Source organism: Leucopleurus acutus, assembly GCF_964270905.1.
Source record: "Leucopleurus acutus genome assembly, chromosome: Y".
Taxonomy (NCBI): Eukaryota; Metazoa; Chordata; class Mammalia; order Artiodactyla; family Delphinidae; genus Leucopleurus; species Leucopleurus acutus.
This window is the reverse complement of record NC_139164.1, coordinates 51,744-75,419: the sequence shown is the minus strand read 5'-3', so window position 1 is coordinate 75,419 and position 23,676 is coordinate 51,744. Positions and strand designations below refer to the sequence as shown.

At 57.2% G+C, this 23,676-nt stretch overlaps 1 protein-coding gene across 1 annotated transcript in view; it reads left to right on the top strand.

Annotated features, from left to right (window-relative positions):
* Nucleotides 1–23,676, top strand: part of LOC309978867 (serine/threonine-protein phosphatase 2A regulatory subunit B'' subunit beta-like) — a gene marked incomplete at its 5' end in the record, with an annotated part of 52,005 nt that overhangs the window by 15,511 nt on the left and 12,818 nt on the right. Inside the window, 4 exons of the mRNA XM_082865515.1 lie at nt 7,948–8,133; nt 22,320–22,423; nt 22,662–22,764; nt 23,483–23,557. Of these exons, the coding sequence (XP_082721641.1) occupies nt 7,948–8,133; nt 22,320–22,423; nt 22,662–22,764; nt 23,483–23,557 (468 nt within the window). The remainder of the gene's footprint in view (nt 1–7,947; nt 8,134–22,319; nt 22,424–22,661; nt 22,765–23,482; nt 23,558–23,676) is intronic.

Here is a 23,676-nt window from a genome sequence, read left to right as displayed (position 1 = left end):
ACCCTCCCAGGAGCCGGCAGGCGACGTCTCCAGGTCCGCTGCCCTTGCCGGCCTGCTTACAGGCTGAGCTGAGGGAGGCTCTCGGCGGGAGAGCAGCTCCGCGCGCAGCAGGCCAGCTCGGGGCGGGCGTCCAGCGCTCCGTCCAGCACCACGGAGCACAGCCCGGGCCACGGGAGGGGCCGCGCGTCCGCCACGCCTCCCCTGCCCCCGCCGCGTGCGCCCGCCCGGCCCCAACTGAGGAATGCGCGCGCCCGAGGCCCGGCCCCCAGAGCGCCGGCCAGCGACGCATGGAGCGCGCTGAGCCCGGCCGCCCGGACCACCCCGACCCCGCCGGCCCCGGCCAGCCGCAGCTCCAGTCCCGCGAACGCGCCCGGCCCGGGCCCCGGCGGCCCATGCGAGCCGACATGCGGCTCCGGGACCTGTCCCTGCGCCAGGACCCCGACCTGCGGCAGGAGCTGGCCTCGCTGGCCCGCGGCTGCGACTTCGTGCTGCCCTCCCGCTTCAAGAAGAGGCTCAAGGCCTTCCAGCAGGTGCGGCGGGCGGGTCCGCTGCGTCCGCGGGCCCCTTGCCGCTCTGGCGAGGTCGGGGTGGGGGGCTGCCTGGGCTCGGGGGGCTCCACCTGCGCCCGTGCGCGGCTCCCCTGGAACAGCGCCCGTGCGCGCAGAGAGCAGGTGTGCCCGTGCAGTTTGTCAGGGAAAGCGCTGTGAAGGGAGCCGCCGGCATCTCTTTTCCTGGAGTTCTAGCAGCGGATACCCCGGGCGCGGCGCGGGGCAACGTCGTGGTGCGTCTTGCGCGAGGCGGGGAGGTGTCGACCTCGGGCAGTAGGAGGCTTCGGGACTCGACCCTCCGCAGGTGCGCAGCGAGCCTCCCCGTGTCGTTGGAGCGTGTGGCGCCCTGGGTAATGACAGCGCAGCGCTGTTGGAAAGGAGAGCGCGGTTTGCCGCGAGCGCCTGTGTTGTTTTAAGGGCTTTATCGCAGGCACGTACCGTCCGGAGCGCCCTTCTCCGCGGCTTCAGTGACGACTCGGCTTGTAAACATCACGGTGCTTCTCAGCGCGCACAGAAGCAAACCCCGTGTCTGTGCCTCGTGTGTGCTTTGTAAATTCGTGTAAGGGGACCATGGAGTTGAAAAGCCATGGCCACCTGGGACCTTTCCGCAAGTGGAGGTTCTGCTGCCTCACGGATATTCGGCACATTAATCACTTGTATTTTCGCCCAGGCGAGGAGTGAAAGGTCATCTCGTGGCCAAAAAAAAAATCACATCGAATCAAGCCAGGCTGTTTGGGGTGGGAAAAAAGACCTGCTTTCTGCTGGTAGTGTAACTGGATTTTTTTCCTGGGATCATGTCTCAACTTTTACAGGGCTTCTGGTACTTTTCTGTCTGACCTCTATCCTTCAACTTGTGAAATTCTGTCTGCAAGTGGCTGATGCATGTGTGTTTGTTGCTTGTGGAGAAGGAAAGTCTGTTTAGAATCTGAACGTGGAGACCTTAAAGTGGACTCAGCTAAGGGTGATCTTCAGAGAGGAGGTCTGAGGTTTGCTGGTTACCGTTTGTGTGCGTGGCGCACACATGGTGCACACAGGCTGCGCCGGGGTGTTCCCTGGATTGGGGAGCCCTTCCCTCTCCCCCCATGGCGGCTGTGACTTGATCTTGGTTGGGGGGGGGGGGTCCTGGCTCCACGCAGAACTGTTCATGAAAGCCTGGTTGTTCCAGGATGGCTGTTGGTCTTACAGAATCACTTTTTGGGATACGCGATTCACGGTTGCCTTTAAGAGGTAGAAGTTTCACCTTACAGCAGATGTGTTCCCATGACGTTTCCCACAAACGTCCGCACGCACTGCGTGGAGTGAGTGCTTCTTGGGGCGGGCATCGGGGGAGTGTCCGGGAGGAGAGTTTTCCTGGCTCCCTTCGCCCCTTGGTGTTTGAATGTGGACTCGGTGCAGAGCCGTGGGTGGTCGGCAGACCTCAGGGCATGGGGAGATGGGGGGAGGGTGGAAGGAGATGGTGGGGGGCGTGGGGAGATGATGGGGCGGAGGGCAGCTGGGGAAGGTGTGGGGAGGAGGGCATGTGGAGATGGGGGTGTGGCCGGAGAGGATGGCCTGAGGGAGGTGGGGTTGGCCTTGTGGGCAGACGGGGACTGTGGAGGGATGAGGGGGTGCTTCGTACATGCCGGCCCTGCTGCCAGCTTGGGGCGTCCGCGCTGGTTTCGGGGCCAAGGGAAGGTGTGCAGCGAGGCTGTGTCATGCGTGGGAGGCTGTCCTGCCCCTGCGGCCTGTGTCCGCCTGCCTGCCCTGCCTGTGGCGCCCGCGCCTTGCGCGCTCTGAGCAGCCCCAAGGCCCCCAGGTCATCCACTGCGACGTCCCTCAGACCTCGCCACAAGCCCTCAAGGGCCCGCTATGGCCGTGCTGCCCACCCTGTCCAAGCCGGGTCCTGACGCTCCGTCCCCCGGCGCTTGACTCTCGGGCTCTGCACACGCTCTCCTCCGCTGTCACCGTGCTCTGGTCCCACTCACGCCCGTCCAGCTGCCCCGTGGGGTCCTTCAGGTGGATGCACGGGGCACCAAGAACCCAGCGCAGCCGCCCCCGGGGGACAGTGCTGGGTGTTGACCTGATCTCTCCTCCACACGGTGACAGCCTGGCCTGGGGACTCTGACCGTCTCAGACACCGCGCGGGGTCACGGCCCCGCGCAGGGCGGGCCCTGAGTACCCCCTTGATCCATGCTCCCAGGACCCAGGGGTCGGACGTGGGCTCCCGGGTCCCTGAGCCCACGGATGTGACCCCTCACGCCGCCCCCCGTCCCGTCCACGCCCCCAGCCCTGCCTTCCGGCCCCGTGGGGCCCCAGCGTCCTCTGGCCGGGGGTGCAGACCCAGCCGACGTCTCAGGACCCTGCCTCGTGGACGTGGAGCCCCGGCCTGTCCCCTCACGGCAGCCGCCCTGCTCGGCCCAGCTCCTCGTGGGTCTGAGACTTTGCTCTCCAGCCACCTTTTCTCCCCTGGAAACCTCCGTGGCTCATGTGGCCTCTCGACGCCTGTCCCTCTTCTGTGGTGGCTAGAGGACTTATGAACAAACCCACGCGCAGGGCCAGCCATTCTCATCTTTGTTTTGGCGCCTCTGCTTTAAACTTTCACATTTGGACTCTTGCTGTCCGTCCAGCAGGCCCTTGGCAGGTCTAGCCGGGGAGCCTGCCGCCAGCTGGTGGGGAGGGGCCCTGGGGTCGGAGGAGAAGCAGCTCCGGCCTGCAGGGCCTCCCAGCCCAGCGGTGGACTCTGGTGGGCGCCATGCCCGCCTGTGTCCCTGCGCCGCCCGCCGGGCTTGGCTGCTGCCCCTGGGTCTCGGCTCGGATGGGGCCGGCCCACTGGATGCTGCCCCCGGGCTGTGCCGCACTTGCCCTGCATCCTGCCCTGGCAGAGTCGGAGCCACGGTCGTTTCCGCCGCCCCAGCTAGTGCGTCTGCCCGACGGGGCGCTGGCCGTGCGAGACTGCGTTTAGAGAAGGCTGGCCTGGGCGCTTGCTTGTGCGGGCCCACCTCCCGGGGCCCCTGCCGCTGCGCAGGGATGGCCGTGCTTTCCCATGAGGCCGAGTTTTCAGCCCGCCTGTGTTCTGGGGGCCCCGGGCGTCTCCGTGATGTCTGGAATCGTGATGAGTCAGGCAGCGCTGGTGTCCATGCGGGCGACAGAAATAGCTCTTTGCGAGCAGGTGTCATCTTGACCGGTGCCCGGGTGACAGCCGGGAGGCGGGCGTCAGGCGTGTCGCTGGGAGGGAAGCTGCCCTGCTCTGGGAGCCGAGTGCCCCACCTGCTGTGTTGGCTTCTGAGAGGCTTCAGCCCTGCTTGAGAATCCTCCCGGTCTGTCTGTCTCTCACACACACACACACACAAACACACATACACACACACACGTATTTGTGCCACGTCCGCTTTCATTGTGGACGTCCAGCCTGGACGCAGGTAGCTCAGGAAACAGCCCCCGTGGTCCCCTCCGGCTCTGCTAAGGCCTGTTTGGGGCCTGGAGGTGGCCGGCTCCCAACAGCGCCCTGTGTGCTGGAAAAGAACGTGTGTCCCGCAGCTGTGCCGCCCGCGCTCTATTTATGTCCCAGAGATTACACTGTAAATCTCTCGTGTCCGTGCCCAGCTGTTTGTTTTTCCGTCGTCCGGTGGTCCGTCAGGGGTGGCGGGGGAGCGGGCCTGGCCTGCCTCTGCGCCGCGTCCCTACATTTCCCCAGCACCTTGGCTTGGTCGGCGCCGAGGCTGTGCTGGGGCAGCGGTCAGCTCCGGGTCGGCAGAGCTTCCCGTGATGGACGCCCCGTGTGGTGTCCTGACCATCTGTCTGTCACATCCAGACTTTCTACCCTATGTGGGCATGAATCTGGCGATGCCAGCCTTCTTTTTGTCACTGTTGGCTGTTGTATCTTTTTCCACTTGTTAAAAGTTTTCCACTTCTGTGTCCTTATATCTTACACGTGTTTCCTGTAAGTCAGTCTTACTTTCTTTTTTCCGTCTGATCTTTGTTTTTTAATTGGAACATTTCATCCATTTACATTTATAAGGACTATTAATCCATTCTGATTTATTTTCACGGTCTTATTTATGTGTCTTTTTATGCTCTCCTTTCCCTCTTTATCTTTCCCTCGCCGGAGCACTTAATACTAGCTTACTGCTCATCTTACAAGGTCAGTGACTTCGTTTCTTTAGGTACAGAGTGAGTATCTTTACCCTCCAGCTCAAAACCTTCAAACCCTTCACTGCCGGCACCCTCTCATTTCATGTTGTTGTCCTGAGAGAGTCTTTAAAGAGAGGTAAAGCAATATTCTCATTACCGATGTACGTGGAGGGCGTGTGCGTGGATTTACCCATGTAGGCACCATGTTCCTTGCCCTTCGTCCCATCCTGCAATTCAGACCTTCCATTTGGGAGCGCGTTGCTTCCTGCCTGAGCCCAGTTCTCCTGGGAGGGGCCTACGAGCTGACCGTGGGGCAGGCGCCACGGAGCTGGTGACGTGGGGAGAGCTCCCTGCTCTCAGGAGGCGAGGCTCCACTCCGCCGTGTCCTTGGCGGCTTCATTTCCCTTCGCTTCCCGGTGGCTGGTGAGGGCGGCGTCCCCATCCTGACAGCGGAGAAAATAGCACGTGTTGTTGAGCGGCACCTTGTCTGTATGTGTCTGCGGCCGTGGCTTGGCAGGTGGGGTGCCTGCCCTGGGACCAGCCGGCCCAGCTGCTTCGGCGGTGGGTGATGGTGGCACCCGGCGCTGAGTGCCACCGCGCCGCGGAGGATGCCAGAGGCGTCAGTGCAAGCCAGCAGCCCTTTCCACAGGCGTGAGCCATGAGCTGCTACAGGTGACAGCCCAGGACATGGGGCCTGCGCTCCATCCTGCCCTCCAAACACAGGCGAGGAAAACTGAACCCGCCCAGAGGAGTGAAACCAGAGGAAACACTCCCCAGGTGAAGCCTGGGCGTCCCCAGGTGACGCGTGAACCCTCGAATCTCTCCGTCCTCGGGACCGGCGCTGGGTCTTGCTTCCCTTGCGGCTGTTCTTTGCCGCCGTAGGTGGGCATCACAGCCCAGCAGCTCTGCCCCGAAACCAAATCCCAGAGCCAGGACGTCCTAGGGCTGGGAGGAGGGGGTCAGCCTCTGTCCCTGGGCGCCGACAGGGCCGAGTCTGAATGGAACGTTAGGCGTCCCGCGGCCCCTCCCGGGGCAGGGGCTCCTCCGGGGCCTGTCCTCCCACCTCCTGCCGTCTCCCCACCCCATCCCCGTGCTGTCGCTGCCCCAGCCCGTGGCCATGCCGGTCCTCAGGGCGGCCTGCTGCGCCTCTCCTTCCCCTCCGGGCGCCTCCCATCTCCCGCTCGCCTCTCAGGACTGAGCCAAGTCTGAACGCAGCCCCTCAGGATTGTGTTGGCCCCGTGGTGATCACAGAGCTCATCGCCCAGTGTCCCCAGGCTGCCACACGGACCTGGTACAGCCGACTCATGACGGCTCCACCTCCTCTTGGTACAGTCACTGTCCCGTGCAAGGTCGCCAAGCACTGAACAGCTGCCTCCTCAGCTGGGGCCTCAGGAAACACAGGAGACGTGGGGCATCCACGACGTGACAGAAGGGGACGCGGGACATCCCCTATGTGGCTGACGGGACAGGGGACGTCCCGAGGTGTGACCGAGGGGTCGCGGGACGTCCCGAGGTGTGACCCAGGGGACGCGGGAGGTCCCTGATGTGACTGAGGGGACGCGGGATGTCCCTGATGTGACCAAGGGGTCGCGGGAGGTCCCGAGGTGTGACTGAGGGGACACAGGAGGTCCCTGATGTGACCGAGGGGTCGTGGGACATCCCGAGGTGTGACCGAGGGGACGCGGGAGGTCCCTGATGTGACCGAGGGGTCGCGGGAAGTCCCGAGGTGTGACTGAGGGGGATGCCTGCTGTCTCCTGCTGTGTTGTGGGTGGAGAAGCGGCCTGAGTTGCAGGCTGTAGGAGTGACGTCCACTCACAACGTTAGAATCAGTGCACAGCGTGACTCCTGAGGGCCGTGTGCTGTGTCTCGGCTGCAGGTTGGTGGCGGGGCCCCTGGTGCTTGTGGGCGTGGAGCTGTGCTGTGTGTGCCTGGTTGGGGCAGCTGGGACGGGGGCACCCCGCCATGAGCACACCGCCACTGCGTCCCGTCCTTGGCTGTGCGGGCCTGGCTGCCCGGCCCAACCCCCTGGATGTAACCACCCCTGGAGGGGCAGTGCTACCTGTGAGCCCTCTCTCCTGCGTTTGCCTTCCATCTGCTTTTCCACGTGTGTCTCTGGATGCCCAGGGGCCGTGGGCTCCGTGTGTCCCTAGTGCCCTGGGTGCGCTGAGTTTCCCAGACCTCGTTGGCGGGCGTACCCCTCGCCGTCCCCTCTCTGGAACACCTGGTCACTCCCCGTCCCCCGCCGATCCCATGGCCTGAGGCCTTGGGTGCTCATCCCTCGCTCCAGTGCTTCCCACCAGGACCCTGGGCTCTTTCTGCTGCGTCACGGTGTGTCCTCGTGTCCCCAACCACAGGGAATCTGGGGTGTGTCCAGGAGGTGGGCCGTGGGCTGGACTGTGCTTCCCTGTCCCTGCCCATCAGGGATGCCCGGATGCGTGAGTCTCCATGGGCATTACAGGCCGTGACTCAGGGCAGCTGTTTCTGGCACCTAGGAGGCTTTCCCGGGTCAGCGCAGAGGCACACTGCACATCCTGCAGGGGGACAGTGCCCCACAGTCCAGGGACAGCAAGCCTCACCGCGTGCAGCCACCCTCCCGGCCTCCCCAGACCTGCCCAGTCCCAGCGCGTCCACTCCCAGCAGGTGCTTCCTGAGTGGTTCCACTGACTGGTCCCGTCTACTCAGGGGCATTGGCGAACGCAACCCTCCTTTGCATGCGTGGTGCACGCTTCTGACCTGTGACTGCACCGAGCTCACGGGTCACCCCGTCGGCCACCGGGCAGACATCCTGACACTGCCGTTTGGAAGGCGCGGTGTGGCTCCAGGATGGCTTCTGGGCGCTCCCTGTGCCAGGATGCTGAGCCCTCGGGGCTGTGGTGCTTTCTGAGGGCCGTGCCCAGCCACGGCGCTGGCCTCACATCCCGTCCACAGGGAAGGGCGGTGTGGGGACAGGCGGTTCCAGGCGCGAGACGCAAACGAGGGGACAGCCCGCCTGTGCCGACCTTGGCCTCCCGGGAGGGCAGGAGGGCAGGTTCTCTCAGCAGCCGTCCTTGTCCTGAGGGGTCACACCCGAGGCAGGATCGGGGAAGCAGGGCCGTGTGTGTGGCGCTCCGCAACGGGCCCCGTCACCTCCCGTGTCTGCAGTCAGCCCGGTGATGGTCTGGGCGTTCTGTCCACAGTCGGGTTCGCTGGGCTCGGGGCAGCCGCTCTGGTCCAGCCCGCCTCTGCTCAGTACGCGCCGGCGGGAAGCAGGTGCTCACCGTGCTGGGTCCTCACTGCTCTCTCTCTCAGGTCCAGACGAGGAAGGAACAGCCCCTGCCGCCCGCTGCCAGCCTGAGCATCCCCACGTTCTACTTCCCCCGAGGCCGCCCGCAGGACGCGGTGAACGTAGACGCCATCATCGCCAAGATCGAGAGGACTTTCGCCCAGTTCCCGCACGAGAGGGCCACCATGGGGGACATGGGCAGAGTGGCCAAGGTGGGTGTCTGCGCGTGGGGACGTGGCCCGCGGTCGCCCTGCGGTCGTGGCCTCACACTGCCTGACATTCCCTGGGGCCTGAGGTTCTCTGTTAGTCCAGCGGTTTGGACTTGGTGCTCCTACCACAGGAGCTGAGGCCCGACCCCCGGCCTCGGAATCGGGATCCCACAAGCCACACGGCACTGAAAAAAAAAAAAAAAAAAAAAGGCAAAGCAGGGCAATAAGAAAGAATAAAAACTAAAATAAAATTCGAAAAATAAAAATATTGTAAAATTAAAAATAAAACAACAACAACAAGGCAAAACAGAACCACGACAGCAGAAAAAAGAAAAAAGGGGCTGGAAGAGGCCTGAGGGGCGGGGCTTAGGCCCAGCACAGCGGGAGGGGCCCTGGAGGGCTGAGGGGTAGGCCCAGGACCCCGGCAGGCTCGCCAGGGCCCGAGTGGTCGGGGGAGACGCCGGCCACGCTCCCCTCTGACCCCCTGATCCCCCTCCCATGTGGGAACCCCTCCCCTCCCCGCCCCGAGGGTGCTGGTCCCATCCCACCTCCACTTTTCCTCCCCTCCTCCTTCCCCTCCACGTCCTGCCCAGTTGCTTGGGGATCCCTCCCTTCCCTTTAGATGTCTGAGGCCCCACCGGCACCTGGCCGGTGCCCGTTGTGAGGAGACGCGAACTCCGCCTCTTCCTGTGCGCCGTCTGGACCCCTCCTCCTCCAGGGTGTTTACTGCCCCCTCTTTAACTCGTGTCTGTTAGAATGAAGCGGTCTGTTCCGTTGTGTGTCCCTTCAGGGAATTCTCTTGGTCTGTTAACTGTGAGTGGTTTCTCTGCTTCTTGTACTTAACGTTTCTCTTACTCTGTGAGTTTAGGAGAAGCAATTACGTGTTCTAGTCTTGGGAGGCTATTTTATGTGGGACTCTGCCCCTTAACATTTTGGGCACAAGGGCAGCTTTTAGTTTGCATGCTTGCCACCTCTTTCCTCAGTGTGTGCTTGCTGTTACCCCCGTAATAGGGGTGTGCAGGGGCCGGCAGCCCGTGCGCACTCCCGGGGCCCCTACCAGCAGGGGCAGTGATTGGCGCTTGCCGACAGGTCTCTCCGCAGGGGCGGTGGCCCGCGCGCGCTCCCAAGGCCCTCGCCGGGCAGGGACAGTGATTAGCACCTGCTCGCCGGTCTCTTAGGCACAGTGGCAGCCGGCCTGCTCCCAGGATGGCAGGGGCAGTGATTGTTGCCTGCTCCCTCATCTCTCGCAGCAGCGGTGGCTCACGCCCAGCCCGGGGCTCCTGTAGGCGGTGTGCTGTTGCCTGAGAGCGTGCGCGCTTGGGGAGAGAAGCTTCTTCAGTGGTCCCGCTGTTCCCCTTGCACATCCCCCAACAATCGTGCCTTGCCTCTCTGGGGGACCCAGGCTTCTTCCACGTACACCCTCCATGGCCACACTCCAGCCCCTTCAGGATGTCTCCACGCAGCCAACCCCCGTCCTCTCCCCGGGTCTGACCTCTGAAGCCCAAGCTTCAGCACCCAGCCCCCACCCGCCCCAGTGGACGGGTGTTTCAGTCTGGGGAGCACAGGGCAGCAGTGACCACCGTATGTGCAGGTCACTGTCTGCGTTGCCTTTCTCAGACCTGTTGTTGTGCTCTCTCTGAGGCCCTGAAGCTCCCCCTTGGTCCACGCTGATCTCCCTGCTGGCGAGGGCACTCTCCAGGGTGCAGGAACCTTTCCTCTTCCACAGCTCCCTCCCTGGGGCCCAGGTCCTGTCCCCATTCCTTTCTCTCTCTCTCTTTTTCTCTTCTTTGTTTTGCCCTGCCTGGTTCCGTGGAGATTTTCTTGCCCTTTCTGAAGTCTGAGGTCTCCTGCCAGCGTGCAGTAGGCGTCCGGTGAGAGCTGTTCCGCACGCAGGTGGGTTGTTCTTGTATTTGTGGGAGGATGTGAGTTCCATGTCCTCCTCCTCCTCCTCCGCCGTGATCGCTTTCCTCCACATTTTCCTCTTTGAGTTTTAATTTCCTTTAATGTTACTGCTTTATTAAGGGTTTTAATTTCTGGGATCACTTTTGGTCATTTATGCTTTTTTCTAAAACAATCGTTGGCATGATTATAAATGTATTATCTAAAGCTTTTCCTTATCTTCTCGTATGATTCTTTTAAAATTTTTGTTTTCTTTTGGAGTATAGTTGATATACAATGTTGTGTTAGTTTCAGGTGTACAGCAAAGTGATTCACTTATACATATATCTATTTCTATTTCAGAATTTTTTTCCCACTTAGGTTATTACACGATATTGAGTAGAGTTCCCTGTGCTATACAGTAGGTCCTTGTTGATTATCTGTCTTGTATGTAGTAGGGTGTATATGTTAACTCCAGACCCCTAATTTATCCCTCCCCGTTGCCTTTCCCCTTTGGTAGCCATAAGTTTGCTTTCTAAGTTTGTGAGTCTGTTTCTGTTTTGTTAATAAGTTCATTTGTATCATTTTTTTAGGTTCCACATATAAGTGATATCATATGATATTTGTCTTTCTCTGTCTGACTTACTTCACTTAGTATGATCATCTCTAGGTCCATCCATGTTGCTGCAAATGGCATGATTTCATTCTCTTTGATGGCTGAGTCATATTCCATTGTACGTATGTACCACATCTTTATCCGTTCACCTGTTGATGGACATTTAGGTTGCTTCCATGTCTTGGCTATTGTAAATAGTGCTGTAACGAACATTGGGGTGCGTTTATCTTTTCAAATTATGGTTTTCTTTGGATATATGCCCTGGAGTGGGTTAGCTGGATCACTTGGCAACTCTGTTTTTAGGTTTCTGAGGAACCTCCACACTCTTTTCCACAGTGGCTGCACCAACTTACATTCCCACCGGCAGTGTAGGAGGGCTCCCTTTTCTCCACACCCTCCCCAGCATTTATTGCTTGTACATTTTTTAACAGTTGCCATTCTGACCAGTGTGAGGTGATACCTCATTGTAGTTTTGATTTACATTTCTCTGATAGTTAGCAGTGTTGAGCATCTTTTCATGTGCTTTTTGGCCATTTGTATGTCTTCTATGGAGAAGTGTCTATTTAGATCTTCTGCCCAGTTTTCAGTTGGCTTGTTTTCTTTCATACTGAGCTGCATGAGCTGTTTGTATATTTTGGAGATAAATCCTTTGTCAGTTGCTTCGTTTGCAAATGTTTTCTCCCACTCTGTGTGTTGTCTTTTTGTTTTGATGATTTCCTTTGCTATGCAAAAGCTTGTAAGTTTAATTAGGTCCCATTTGTTTATTTTTGTTTTTATTTTCATTACTCTGGGAGCTAGGTTCAAAAAGATACTGCTGTGATTTATGTCAGAGTGTCTGTCTTTGTTTTCCTGTAAGAGTTTTATAATATCCAGTCTTACATTTAGGTCTTTAATCCATTTTGAGGTTTTTTTGTGTATGGTATTACACAGTGTTCTAATTTCTTTCTTTTACATGTAGCTGTCCAACTTGCCCAGCACCACTTATTGAAGAGACTGTCTTTTCTCCATTGTATATTCTTGCCTCCTTTGTCGTAGGTTAATTGACCATAGGTGCATGGGTTTATCTCTGGGCTTTCTATCCTGTTCCGTTGAATGTTTTTATGCCAGAACCATACTGTTATGATTACTGTAGCTTTGTAGTGTAGTCCAAAGCCAGGGAGCCTGATTACTCCAGCTCCGTTTTTCTTCTCAAGATTGCTTTGGTTATTTGGGGGTCTTTGTGTTTCCATATAAATTAAAAATTTTTTTCTTCTAGTTCTATGAAAAATGCCATTGGTAAATTGATAGGGTTTGCATTGAATCTGTAGATTGCCTTGGGTAGTATATTCATTTTGGCAGTATTGATTCTTTCAATCCAAGAACATCAAGTCTGCACATTTGACCCTTTGTCTTCGTAGGGTTATTTATCTCAGATTCCTTTTGACTAGTCATGCTAGAGGTTAACTTATATTTTTTCAGATAAGATCTATCAACTTCATTGAGTACTTTAATTTTTTGTTCATCTCCTTCATGAACCTCTGCTTTCATTTTTGTTACTTTCTTACATTTTTTCTGTTGTCACTTCTTTCCAGCTTCTTGAATTGAACAATTATTTTTCAGTCAGCTTTATTGAGATATAATGGACACAGAGTAACACTCCCCAGTTCTAAGTATACAGTTTGACAGAATTTGATAAAAGTTCACCCCTGTGGATCCACATCACTGGCAAGGTAGGGAACACTAATCCCCCAGGGACGTCCCTTGGACTCCTTGATCAGTGGGTTGGGCCAGAGGGAGTGGCTTGGGCATCTGCCCACCCCCTTGGTGGTGCCGTGTACAGGGATCATGGGTGCAGGACCCTGCTTTTGCTCCTGGCACCGCAGAAGTGACAGTTAGGTTCTGACTTTTTTGTGTCTTGTTCATAATTTGCCCAGCTGCACGTGTGTGCAGTTATTTTTAGTCCCTTGTAGTTTCTTTGTATCTGTTGCTGGAGGAGATGTTTGTCCATGTGCAAGCCCTGCAGCAAAGCGTCCCAGGTCCTGGCCTACCTCACCCTCACTCCCTGGCCCTATGGTGCTATTGTTTTGCCTTTTCTAGAATTTCACGTGAATGGGATCATGTGGTGGGTTGTCTTGGGTTTTTCTGGCCTCTTTCACCCAGCCTAATCGTCAATGTTCGTCCTTAGCATTTACTGCTAAGTAGCATTCTGTGCACACACGTCCCTCGGTGTATCTGTTTACTGGTGGATGAAAGGTTGTTCCCAGTTTTGTCTCATGAATAAAACTGTTGTCTGTACACGGGATTTGTGCGACACCTTTGCAAGTTCTCTGAGGTGAGAAATGCTGCAGAGTTGAATTGCTTGGTCATCTGGTGACTATATCTTTAATTTTATAAGAAGCTGTAAAACCGTCTTCCAGCGTGACTGTCCGCTATGTGTGTCCAGCCAGCAGTGTGTGAGACGCCAGTTGCTCCGTAAGCTGCCAGCACTTGGTGTTGATGCTTCTTAGCTGTAGCCGAGCTGGTGCCTGTGCAGAGGTCGCTTACTGTGGCTTCGTGTCTCATTTCCCTAATGATTATGTTCAATCCCTGGTTATGTATTTGTTTCTCATCAGCATCTTTTTCTTTTTTTGGCAGCTCTCTTGAGGTATAACTGATGTGAGGTAAACAGTAGATGTTTATTGTGTACCATTTAGTGAGCTTTGATGTGTGTGAATCCCTGTGAAACTATGCAGACAACCGAGACGAGAAGCATTTCCAGCGTCCCCCCAAAACTGGCTTCTTTCCAGTCCATCCTGGCCCAGCCCCAGGCCCCCACTGGTCTACTTTCTGTCACTGTGGATTAGAGTTTCCTAGAACTTCATGTAAATAGAATCACAGAGTAGGTACTTATTTTTTTTAATTGTGGTAAAATTCACATAAAAATCTGTCAGCACGTTAGCCATTCTAAAATCTAAAATTTAGGGGCCCTTATTACACACACAGTGTTGCACGACCCTTACCGCTGTCTAGTTACAGAGCATTCTCATCACCCCAAAAGACGCTCTGGGCCCCTTGGCATCACTGCGTTCCCCCTCCCCCAGCCCCTGACACCGCTCCTCTGCTTCTTGTCTCTGTGGATTTGCCTGTTCTAAGGCTTTCATATTAATGGAACCAATACACGAATTGTCCTGTGTCTGGCTTCTTTCCTTTACTTGGCGTCGTGTCCTCAAGGTCCATCCATGTGGTAGCCCGTGTCAGAGCTTCACTCCTTCTCATGGCTGGGTCATATTCCATTAGGTGCTTGGACCCCGTTCTGCTTATTCACTCACCCTAGATGGGCGTTGGGTGGTTTCCACCTTCTGGCTGTTGTGAGCAGTGCTACTGTGAACACTTGAGTATGAGTGTTTGTGTGAGGCCCCGTTTTCAGTTCTTTTGGCTGGGGGGCGGCGGTGTGTGTGTGTACACATACCTAGGAGTGGAATTGCTGGGTCATGTGGTAATTCTGTGTTTGACTGACAGAGGGGCCACCCAGCTGACTTCCACGGCAGCTGCGCCATCTTGCGTCCCCCCCCCGCACGTGTGGGTTCCCGTCTCTCCACACCCTCTGCACGCTTGCTTTTCTCTCTCTCACTGTAGCCATTTGTCGTGGTTCAGGCTGATGTACCAAATCCTGCAGACTGGGTGGCTTATAAACAACAGAAGTTTGCTTCTCATAGTTCTGGAGGCTGGATGTCCCAGACCAAGGTGTCAGCAGGGCTGGTTCTGGTGCGGGCTGTCCTCTGGGGTACAGAAGTTTCTTGCTGTGTCCTCACCCGGAAGAAGCGGTGAGGGAGCTCTCTGGAGTCCCTTTTCTAAGGACACTAATCCCGTTCATAGGGCACCACCTTCATGACCTCATCACCTCCCAAAGGCTCCACCTCCTAATACCATCACCTCGGGTGGGGGCGGGGGGGGGGGGACACAAACATTCAGACCACAGCTCTATCCTATTGGGTATATGGAGATAACTTGTTTTAATTTGCACATTTCTAATGACTGACAGTACTGAGTGAGCATCTTTTAAATGTGCCCATTTGTCATTGTATGTCTTCTTTGATGACACGCCTGTTCAGATCACTTGCCCACTTAGAAATCTGGTGTTTTCTTACTAGTGAGTCGTATGTGCTTTGCATGCATTCTGGATCCCAGTCCTTTGTCAGAGGTACGTGCAGCAGACGCTTTCTCCCCGTGCCCGCTCGTCTTTCTGCTCGTAACAGTCTTTGGAATTGCAAACGCTTTTCATTTTGATTGTGTCCAGCTTTCAGGTTTTTCCCCTCCTTGGTTTATGCATGTGTCCTTGATGAGAGGTGCTGGAAAATCCAAGCCAGTAGGATTTTTCTCTTGTGTTTTCTTCTAAAGGCCGATTCGGGTAACTCTTCCCTCCAGGTCTGTGCTCCACTCTGAGTTGGATGCTGGCACATGCGGGGTAGGGGGGAAGGTGCATCTCTGCACACGGCGTCCAGCGGCCCCAGACCCACTCGTTGGGCACCTCGTCCTCCCGCTGACTTGCCTCGGCACCTTCTTCCGACGGGAATTGCCGTACGTGAGTCTGTCCCTGGACGCTCTTGGGTGTCGGTGACGGGTTGTCTGTCACAGCGGGACAGCACGGCCCCGCTGCTGTAGCTTCACTGCTGTGTTCGTTTCAGGCAGTGCCGATTTTCCTGCTCTCTCTGATTCTCAAGTACTGAGACTGTTCTGGTGTCTCTGCATTCCCACATGAACTTCAGAATCACCTTCCCCACGTCTGCGCAAGAAGCCTGCTGGGATTCGGCTTGTGATCGTTTGAGTGCGCAGGTGGATCTGGGGACAGTCCACGCCTTTCCAACATCGGGTCTGCTGGGTTATGACCCCGGCATTTCTCAGACTTCAAGTCATCGTTAATTTCTCTCCGTACCGTTTTGTCATGTTCATCTTTCATCAAACGTATGAATACTTGGGCATAACCCAGCGTTTCCTATCTTTGATGATACCGTCAGTAGCGTTATTTTACTGCAGTTTACGGCTGTTCCTTGAAGTGTACAGAAGTACTGTTGATTTTTGTGTGTTGACTTTGGACGAAACATACTCATCAGATCACTTTTTCAGGTTCCTTAGGAGTTTCTAATAGACGATCACGTCCTCCACAGATAAAGAGGGTGTCCCTGTTTCCTCTGTAATCTGTGTGTCTTGTATCCTCTTTCCTGCCCTGTTCACTGTGCTGGCCAGGCCTCCCTGAGGACGTTGTCTCAGGGTGTCGGAGCGGCACAGCCCTCCCCCCCGGCCTTAGGGCGCGTCGCTCCCCGCAGACGCAGTGTGGGGGCTGCAGCTGCTCCTGTGTCCTTTACCAGGTTGAGGAACCTAGTTTGCTGAGAGCCCTTGTACTGTGTGAAATCTCGAAGGCGTGTTGAAATTTGCCCAGTGCTTTTCTGCACGTGCTGAGGGCTCCTGTGGTTTTTCTTCTTCCCTCGAGCCGTCTTGCGTCTTTGGATGAATCCCATTTCATCATAAATCCTGTCTCTTCCTGCTTACGTGCTTTTGGATCCTGATTGCTTGTGTTTTGTTAGGGTTTAAATCCAGGCTCCGGAAAGACGCCCATCTAGAGATGCCTTGTCTAGTGAGTTCTCTGGTTCGGTAGCAGGGTGGCCTGGCCTCACAGAATTGGTTAGGCTATTGCCCTCTTTTCCGGAGCCACGTGTTTAGAACTGGGCTGGTGTTCTACGTTAAATGTTGGCAGAATTCACGGTGAAGCGTTGGGGTTGGACATTCTCTCCCTGGGAAGGTTGTGGACATTGCGTTTGATGGGGTAGTTCCCATCTTTCAAGTGTGTGCCCAGCTCCCGTGACTTGGTGAATTTATTGACACACGTTGTTGATAAGATTCCACACGTTTAGGGTCTGTACTGACTGACGTCCCTCTGCCACTTCTGATGTTGGCATTTGTGTCTTCTGTCCTTGTCCTCAGTCAGCTTGGCCAGAAGTTTTTTTATTTTCCTGGTCTTTTCTGAGAACTAGCTTCTAGTTTTGCTAACTTTTTTGTAATGATTTCCTATCGCATCGATTTCCCGTCTTTATTGTTTCCTCTCTTCTGCTCCCTTTAGGGCTAACTGTTCTCCTTGCAGTTTCTTAACGAGGTAGCTTTGTGCACTCAGCCTTTCTGCTTTGCTCGCGGAAGCACTTAATGCTGTGAACTTCCTTCCGGGCGCTGCTTGACCAGCATCCCAAACATTGTTGATGTGTTGGTTTTGGGGTTTTTCGTGTTTTTTTTTCCCTTCTCATTCAGTGCAAACTACATTTGTGTTTGTCTTGTAACTTCTCCTTTGGCTGATGTGTTATTTAGAATTTCGTTGTTTTGATTTTCAACTCCTGCACCTTGTTTAGACATGTTTTGGTTACTGATTTCCAGTTTAGTTCTGTCGTGGGCAGGGGTGCTCTGTCTGGTCTCAGTGCTTCCAGATGTACTGAGACTTGTTTTCTGGGCTGAGGGTGGTCGTCTTGGTAAACGCACACTTGAAGGCCGTCCAGCCCTTGAGTGTCAGCTTGCTCCCTGGGTTCCGAGCGTGTCCAGGTCCCGGCGTTCCGGCAGCTTCTGCCTGTTCCGTGGGTGAGGGTGCGGCTCCCGATGCTGAGTGACTGCGGGGTTTCCCTGGGGAGCTGTGGGCCGGGGGCCGTGGCCTTTGTGCCTCTGTGGGCGGCTGTGTCGTGTGAGGACCTCCTGTCCCCAGATCAGCTCCGCCCTCACACCCCTTCTTCTCTCTCGTCATCGCGACACGGCCCTTGTTCTTGCCAGAGACATGCTTCTCGGGAGCCTGCGCGCCCGAGATCAGTGGACCCGCTTCTCTGAACACAGAAAGGGGCAAACAGCTGATCCGTGAAAAGGACAGTCTCTGCTTCCTTTCCCTGCGCACGGAGGCCTCTTTCGGCACACGTGTGGGCTTTGATCTGGGCGTCCTGCAGTTCGTCCAGTTCTGAGCCCTTCTGCCTGGAGTCAGCACGGGGGGGGGGGGTGCTGAACCCACAGGGCCGCCCTCATTTCACACGCCAGGCCCGAGTCCGAGGCTGTCACCTCTGTGTCCGTCTGACCAGCTCTGGATTCCGGGGGTTCCCACGACCCCCTCTCGAGTTCCGCAGTTTGCTCAGCAGTCCATGGGACTCAGGGAAACACCAGTTCATTATAAAGGGTTCCTTATGAGGGGTATGATGAGGGGTACAGGTGAGCAGCCTGGTGAAGAGGCATCAGGGTGAGGCGTCGGGGGCTCCCCAGTGCAGCAGTCTGTCCCCATGGAGTTGGGGTGCATCTCTGTCCTGGTACGGCGGATTTGTTCCCTAACTTGGAAGGCCCCTGAACCTGCTCCCTTAGGGGATGTTTCAGAGGTTTCATCCCATGGGCATGATCGAGGCTTCCCTCCACCGCTGCCCTCACCCTCTGCAGAGAATGCCGGGGGGCTGAAAGTTCTAGCTCAGTAACCATGGCGTGGGCTCTTTAAGGACAGCCCCATCCACGACCAAACAGGTTCCCGTCCCCCCAGGAGATTCCAAGGGGCTTGGGGGCTCTGTGTCAGGAGCCGGGGGCAGAGGCCAAATATCAGAGCAGGAGGCGCTCCTGGCACCAGGTGTTCGTGGTGGGAGCACAGCTGCTCTGGGGCTCCCTCCCTTAGGGGACCCCACGGGGTGCCTGACCGGGAACCGGGCAAGGGCCAGCGCGCACCTGCGCACGGCCTGCACACAGAGTCCTGCACGGGGGACGTCAGATGCCCTGTGCCCCGTGAGCACAGCCAGACCCCAGGCCCCGGCCAGATGCTGCCGTGCTCGGGACAGGCTGTGTGGACGGACGGGGAGCTCTGTGTGTGCGCGGGCGTCGGGGGGTGCCGTAAGGGGCGTGAGGGCGGGGATCGGGGTCACCGCAGGGCTGCTCCTGACGGGGTGACGCGGGCCTCGGCGTGTGCCCGGGTCTCCCGTCACGTACACTAGATAGACGTTACAGACCTGTAAAACCTGACCCTGTCGTGTGTTTTTCCCTTCAGGGTGGCATTTTACCATACTTTTAAACGCGTTTCTTCGTACCTCTGGATTTCAGAGTTGGTGCTTCCAGTTCCCTTATGATGTTTGCAGACGGTCCTGAGAGGTGGCGGACGGAGGTCACAGTGAAAGCGTTAGGATGGGCTCTCCAGCTGCCTGGGGGCTGGGTGGGCTTGGAAGTGCAGGCACCGCTTGTTCTGGGGACGTGAATGCAGGCGTCACCCCACGGGCAAGGGCACAGCTCCTGCTGTGCGGTGGACGGACGCACGGCCGTGGGACAGGACGGTGCCATCGCCCGAGTCCGCCCAGCGAGCTCTCACGTGCCCGCACGAGCACCCCAGGCAAGGTGCCCGAGGCCCCTGGCTCCCCTGTCCCTGCCGCCTGCGCCCTCCCACCCCGGGGAGCGGCCAGTGTCCTCCACGCCCTGACTCACACAGCCCCCTCGGGGCCCTGGCGCCAGCATCCCTGGCAGGAGGCCTCTGCTGCCCGTCGCCCAGGACGCACGCCCACCTGCGTGGAGTAGAGGCCTTTCAGCCCGCACTGTGCCCGAGCCTCGCCCCGTGGTTCCCGCCCCAGCGTGTGCGAGAAGCCACAGAGCGTCCAGACGCACGGCTCCCGCGCAGCTGGGCAGCTCCCTCCTGGGCGCCAAGGATAAGGCGCCGGCACGTTCTGGGCCTGGCGCGATGGGCAGGAGTGGACTCCGGTGGTGTCCCCCAGGGCGGCCCCTGGCCACGGGCACGCGTGGCCAGTGCTCGGGTCAGGGGGCGCGTCCTGCCAAACCATCTGCCGGCAGCTCCCCGACCCGCGGGCGATGCCCGTGAGCCGGGTCCTGTGAGCACCATCGCCCATGTGGGCTTCTGTGGGGATCCGGTTTGCGCCTTTCCTCTGCCTCTCCCTCCGGAGTCCCGGCCCTGTTCACACCCTTTTCCCTGCAGGGCCTGTCGCTCTCTTGGGCCCTTTGCCTTTTTTCCTGTACCTCTGCCTTCCTTTACAGTCTGGGTGTGGCCCCTTTGTCAGGATAACGCCCTGCGAACGTTTTCCTGGTCTTCGGCTTGTTTCTGTGCTCTCGGCGACGTCTGCCCCTGAGTTCTGGTGGGGAAGCAGTTCAGTTCACCCACCTTCTCTTTCAGAGTTTTGGTGATTGAGTCACGTTTAGGGAACCTTTGCTTCTCCAGCATCGGGACGATCTCCTGCATTTCCTTCTGGAGTTTCACCGTCCACGCTTGGGGCCGGGCTCCCTCCCTCATGGTTTTGTAGAGTTGCCCTGCTGACCAGCTGGGCTCTCAGTAGAGACAATTGTTCCCTCGGAGCTGCCGCCAGCTTTGTCTGTGCTGAGTTGGTGGGTGGACGTGGGCGTCTGACCCTAAACTGGTCCCTTCCTCTTTGCCCTGATGCACAGCCTCACTGCTGTGACTGCACGGAAGGCTTGACAGTCGTGTGCGTTTGCCCGTGGGCTTTGAATGAGCTGGTTGATTTCTGCAAAACACACCTTGCTGGGTGTGCATTGGCTTTGCGTTGAATCTGTGGGTCGTCTGGGGAAGAGTTGACATTTTAACACATTATTGTCTGGGGGATTTTTGCAGAAACTAACGCCTGTGCCTGTAACGTCTCCAGTCAAAAATGTGTCAACAGCATTAAGTGTCCAGTCCAGGAATCTGTACGGTCTGTCCCTCCATTTGGGGGGTCTTTGATTTCTCCCAGCCACGCTTCTCATTCCCTTTGTAGAGATCTCGCACTTTCAGTTACGTTTACCTGTAGGTTCATGTTTTTTATGCTGTTCATAGACGGCACTGTTACATTTTTTATTTTCTAATTGCTTGTTGCCAGTGTGTGGAAATACAATTGATTTTTGTACATTGTCCTGGGATCCCGCAGCTTTGCTGGTTTTCTGTTACAAGTAAGTCCCCTACGTACACACCAAGTTGCGAACTTTTAGAGATGCGAACGTGCTTACTGTCAGCGTCAGGCACGAGTGAGAGTGACGTTGCAGCTCGCCCTCCGCCTCGAACTACTGACGACCCTTCAGCTCTACTGTCTCCCCCCTCCTCTCCCTCCTCCAGGCAGTAACTCTTCTTGCCTGTTCCCTCAATGCCAGCCCCTGTGTGCCAGCTGTTGTACTGGACTACTGTGCTTTTCAAGGGACTGTAAAAATGTTTTCTTCATCTTTTGTGTTTATTTTTTATGTATCATTTGCATGGGAAGTATTAGAAACCTGTTATAGTACAGTACTATGCAGCCGATTGTGTTAGTTGGATACCTAGGCTGACTTTGTTGGACTTACCGACAAACTGGACTTCGGAACGTGCTCTCGGAATGGAACTCGTTCGTGTGTAGGGGACTTAGTGTTATTCTGGTATTTCGTAACCCTTTCGGAATTCTCCCTACCGTGGCGTATTTTTGCATTACCAGAGTCTCCCCTTTGTCTCTGCCGGGAGCGTCCCCCCCTCCATCTCTGCGGGTGGAGCCTGTCCCACTCCAGCTCAGGGCAGAGCCGGCCTGCGCGCGTCCCCACGTGCAGCTGTGAGCCGTGGGCTCCTGTGCGCCCCGAGTGCAGTGCTGTGCTCCCTCCTCTTCTTAAGTCTCCTGGCCTGTTGTTTGTTTCTCTGTGATTTTTCGTTTATTTTCACTGCGGGATTCAATTTGCCGGCCTGGCTTTGTGTGGGATGTTGGCATCTCTGTTCCTGGGAGCTGAGGGCGCCTGATCTCCCTTTACAGGTGTCAGGGTCCAGGACGTGCAGCCTCGTAACAGGCGTTGGGAGACGTCCCTTGTTTCCATTCTCTGGAAGAGTGTGGGTACCATCCACGTGATTTCTTCCCTAAAGCTGGGCCCAGGATTTTCTCAGTGGGAAGGTTTTAAGCCACGGGTTCGGCCTCTTGAAATGTAGAACCGTCTGGATGTCCATTGTCAGTTCTGGTTAGACACGTTCGTTAGTCAAGGAGTCCGCCCTGCAGTCGTCACGTTTCCTGGCCTCCAGTTGTTGGGAGTGTCCACTGCCTGTCTGTCAAGAGCTGGTGGGCTCTGCAGTGACCGCTGATGTGCGCAGCACGCGTTTCCTTTTTCTGCTTCTCCAGGAGCGTTGCTGAGGGGTGATTACTTGCTTAAAAGCTTTCCGAAGAGCTGACTCGGCCTTGTTGACTTTCTCTGTCGCGTATCTGCTCTCTTTTTCTCTTCTCTCAGCCTTTGTTGTTTCCGCCCTTCTTCTTCTGTGTTTTCGGGAGGGAAGCTGAGAGCGTGGGTTTTCCGCCTGCTTCCCGGTCAGCACCTGCGCTGACAGCTGTGGACGCCAGCCCTGCGGTCGCCTCGACCCCTGACATGTGCCTGGGTCACAGCCTCGTCCTTGTCGCACCCTGAGTGTCTCCTGACATTCTCTGTCGTTTACGCCGTCCCGACGCGTCATCGGAGGTGCTGCACATCCAGGGCTGGGGACGTGCTCGTCGCCTCTGTACAGCTGCCGACGTGACACCTCCAGTTGGGGCGGGTGGTCTGTGCCCCAGGCTCGGGAGCGCCATTTCCGTCAGCGTCTCCGGAGTGTCAGCTGGGAGAGGCTGCCCCTTCCCCTGGAGGCCCCTGGGGCTAGCGCAGGCGCTGGGCCGCGCGGTCGGGCTGTGTGCACGCGGTGCGCTCCCGGCCGCCTCGGGGGCTCGGGCAGCCGGGGGCCCAGGGCGCGCTAACCCTGTGTCGTCCTCCACCCTTCCCCCCACAGGCCTGCGGCTGCCCGCTCTACTGGAAGGGGCCGCTCTTCTGCGGCGCCGGTGGAGAGCGCACGGGCTCCGTCTCCGTGCACAAGTTCGTCGCCATGTGGAGAAAGTGAGTCCCGGGGCGGGAGTGGTGGTCCGGCCTTGCCTCTGCCTCCACTGGCCGGCGCTCCTGCGGCCAGGACAGTAAGGGACTGAGACGGATGTCCGGGGGTGCCCGGCACGTCCGTCGTGTCCCTTGCGGGGCCCCATCCGTCTGTGCCCGTCCTCACGGAGCACCCGACCCCAGAGTCTGGGGAGGGGCCTGTGGCCGCGCGTGGGGTGCAGCTGGGGTGCCCTCTGTCGCCCAGGATGCTCCAGAGCTGTCACGATGACGCGGCCAAGTTCGTCCACCTGCTCGTGAGCCCCGGCGGCAGCTCCCTGGCGCAGGAGGACTTCATCCCCTTCTTGCAGGTGCGTCGCCCCCTCCTCGCAGGCGCGCCCGTGTCTACACCCCGGAGGCGGGCGGGCTCCCCGAAGCTGGCTCCACGCAGCCCTCCAAACCCGCGTGAGAGACAGGGCGGTGCGGACAGCTCCACACCTGAGCCTGCGGAGCGTGGAGCCAGACAGGGGTTAGCACCCTCGGGGCCGGGCCGCCCATGAGAAGCCGGTCGCGGTTTGCAGAATGCTTGTTTCCAAACGCCGTTCCGGTTCATGTAAACACGGTTTTATTTAGCACTCCATGTTCCATCTCGTAGAGGGGAATCGAAGGTGGTCCCCGGTTTCCCGCGTGTTCCCCGTGAACACGGAGGAACCGAAGTTACCAAAACCATTTGAATAGAAGTGACTTAAAGGGCTCCTGGGACTGCAGTGCTCTGTTAAGTGAGGATATCGCAAATTTTCTTTCTCAGAATCTGGGATGGACTTCCACGGTGGTCGTTTATACATTTACACGTGTCAGATTATTACCCTCGGCCGCGAGAGGTGGTCTGCTTCCTTAGCTCGTGGCCCAGATGATTCTGTGTGATCCTTTAATTTGATGTGATTTCTTGTAACCGTGTGTTTGGGGTGATGCTGCGTGAGCGGCTCTGTGGCTGGATGTGTGAACCTGGATGTTGCTGGTGGACACGTGCGTTCTTATCCCTGGGCCTGGCGGCACATCCCAGGGCCGTGTCCCATCCCCTGTGTGCAGGACGTGGTGAACACCCACCCGGGCTTGGCATTCCTGAAGGAAGCATCAGAGTTCCACTCCCGCTACATCACCACGGTGAGTACGAGCACGTCCGCTGCCCCTGTGGCTTCCGTGGGCGCCTGAGGCCCGGGCTCCAGGCCCGCCGTGAGGGAACGGACACCCAGCCCCGGACCTGTGGCCCTTCACGGCCCGCT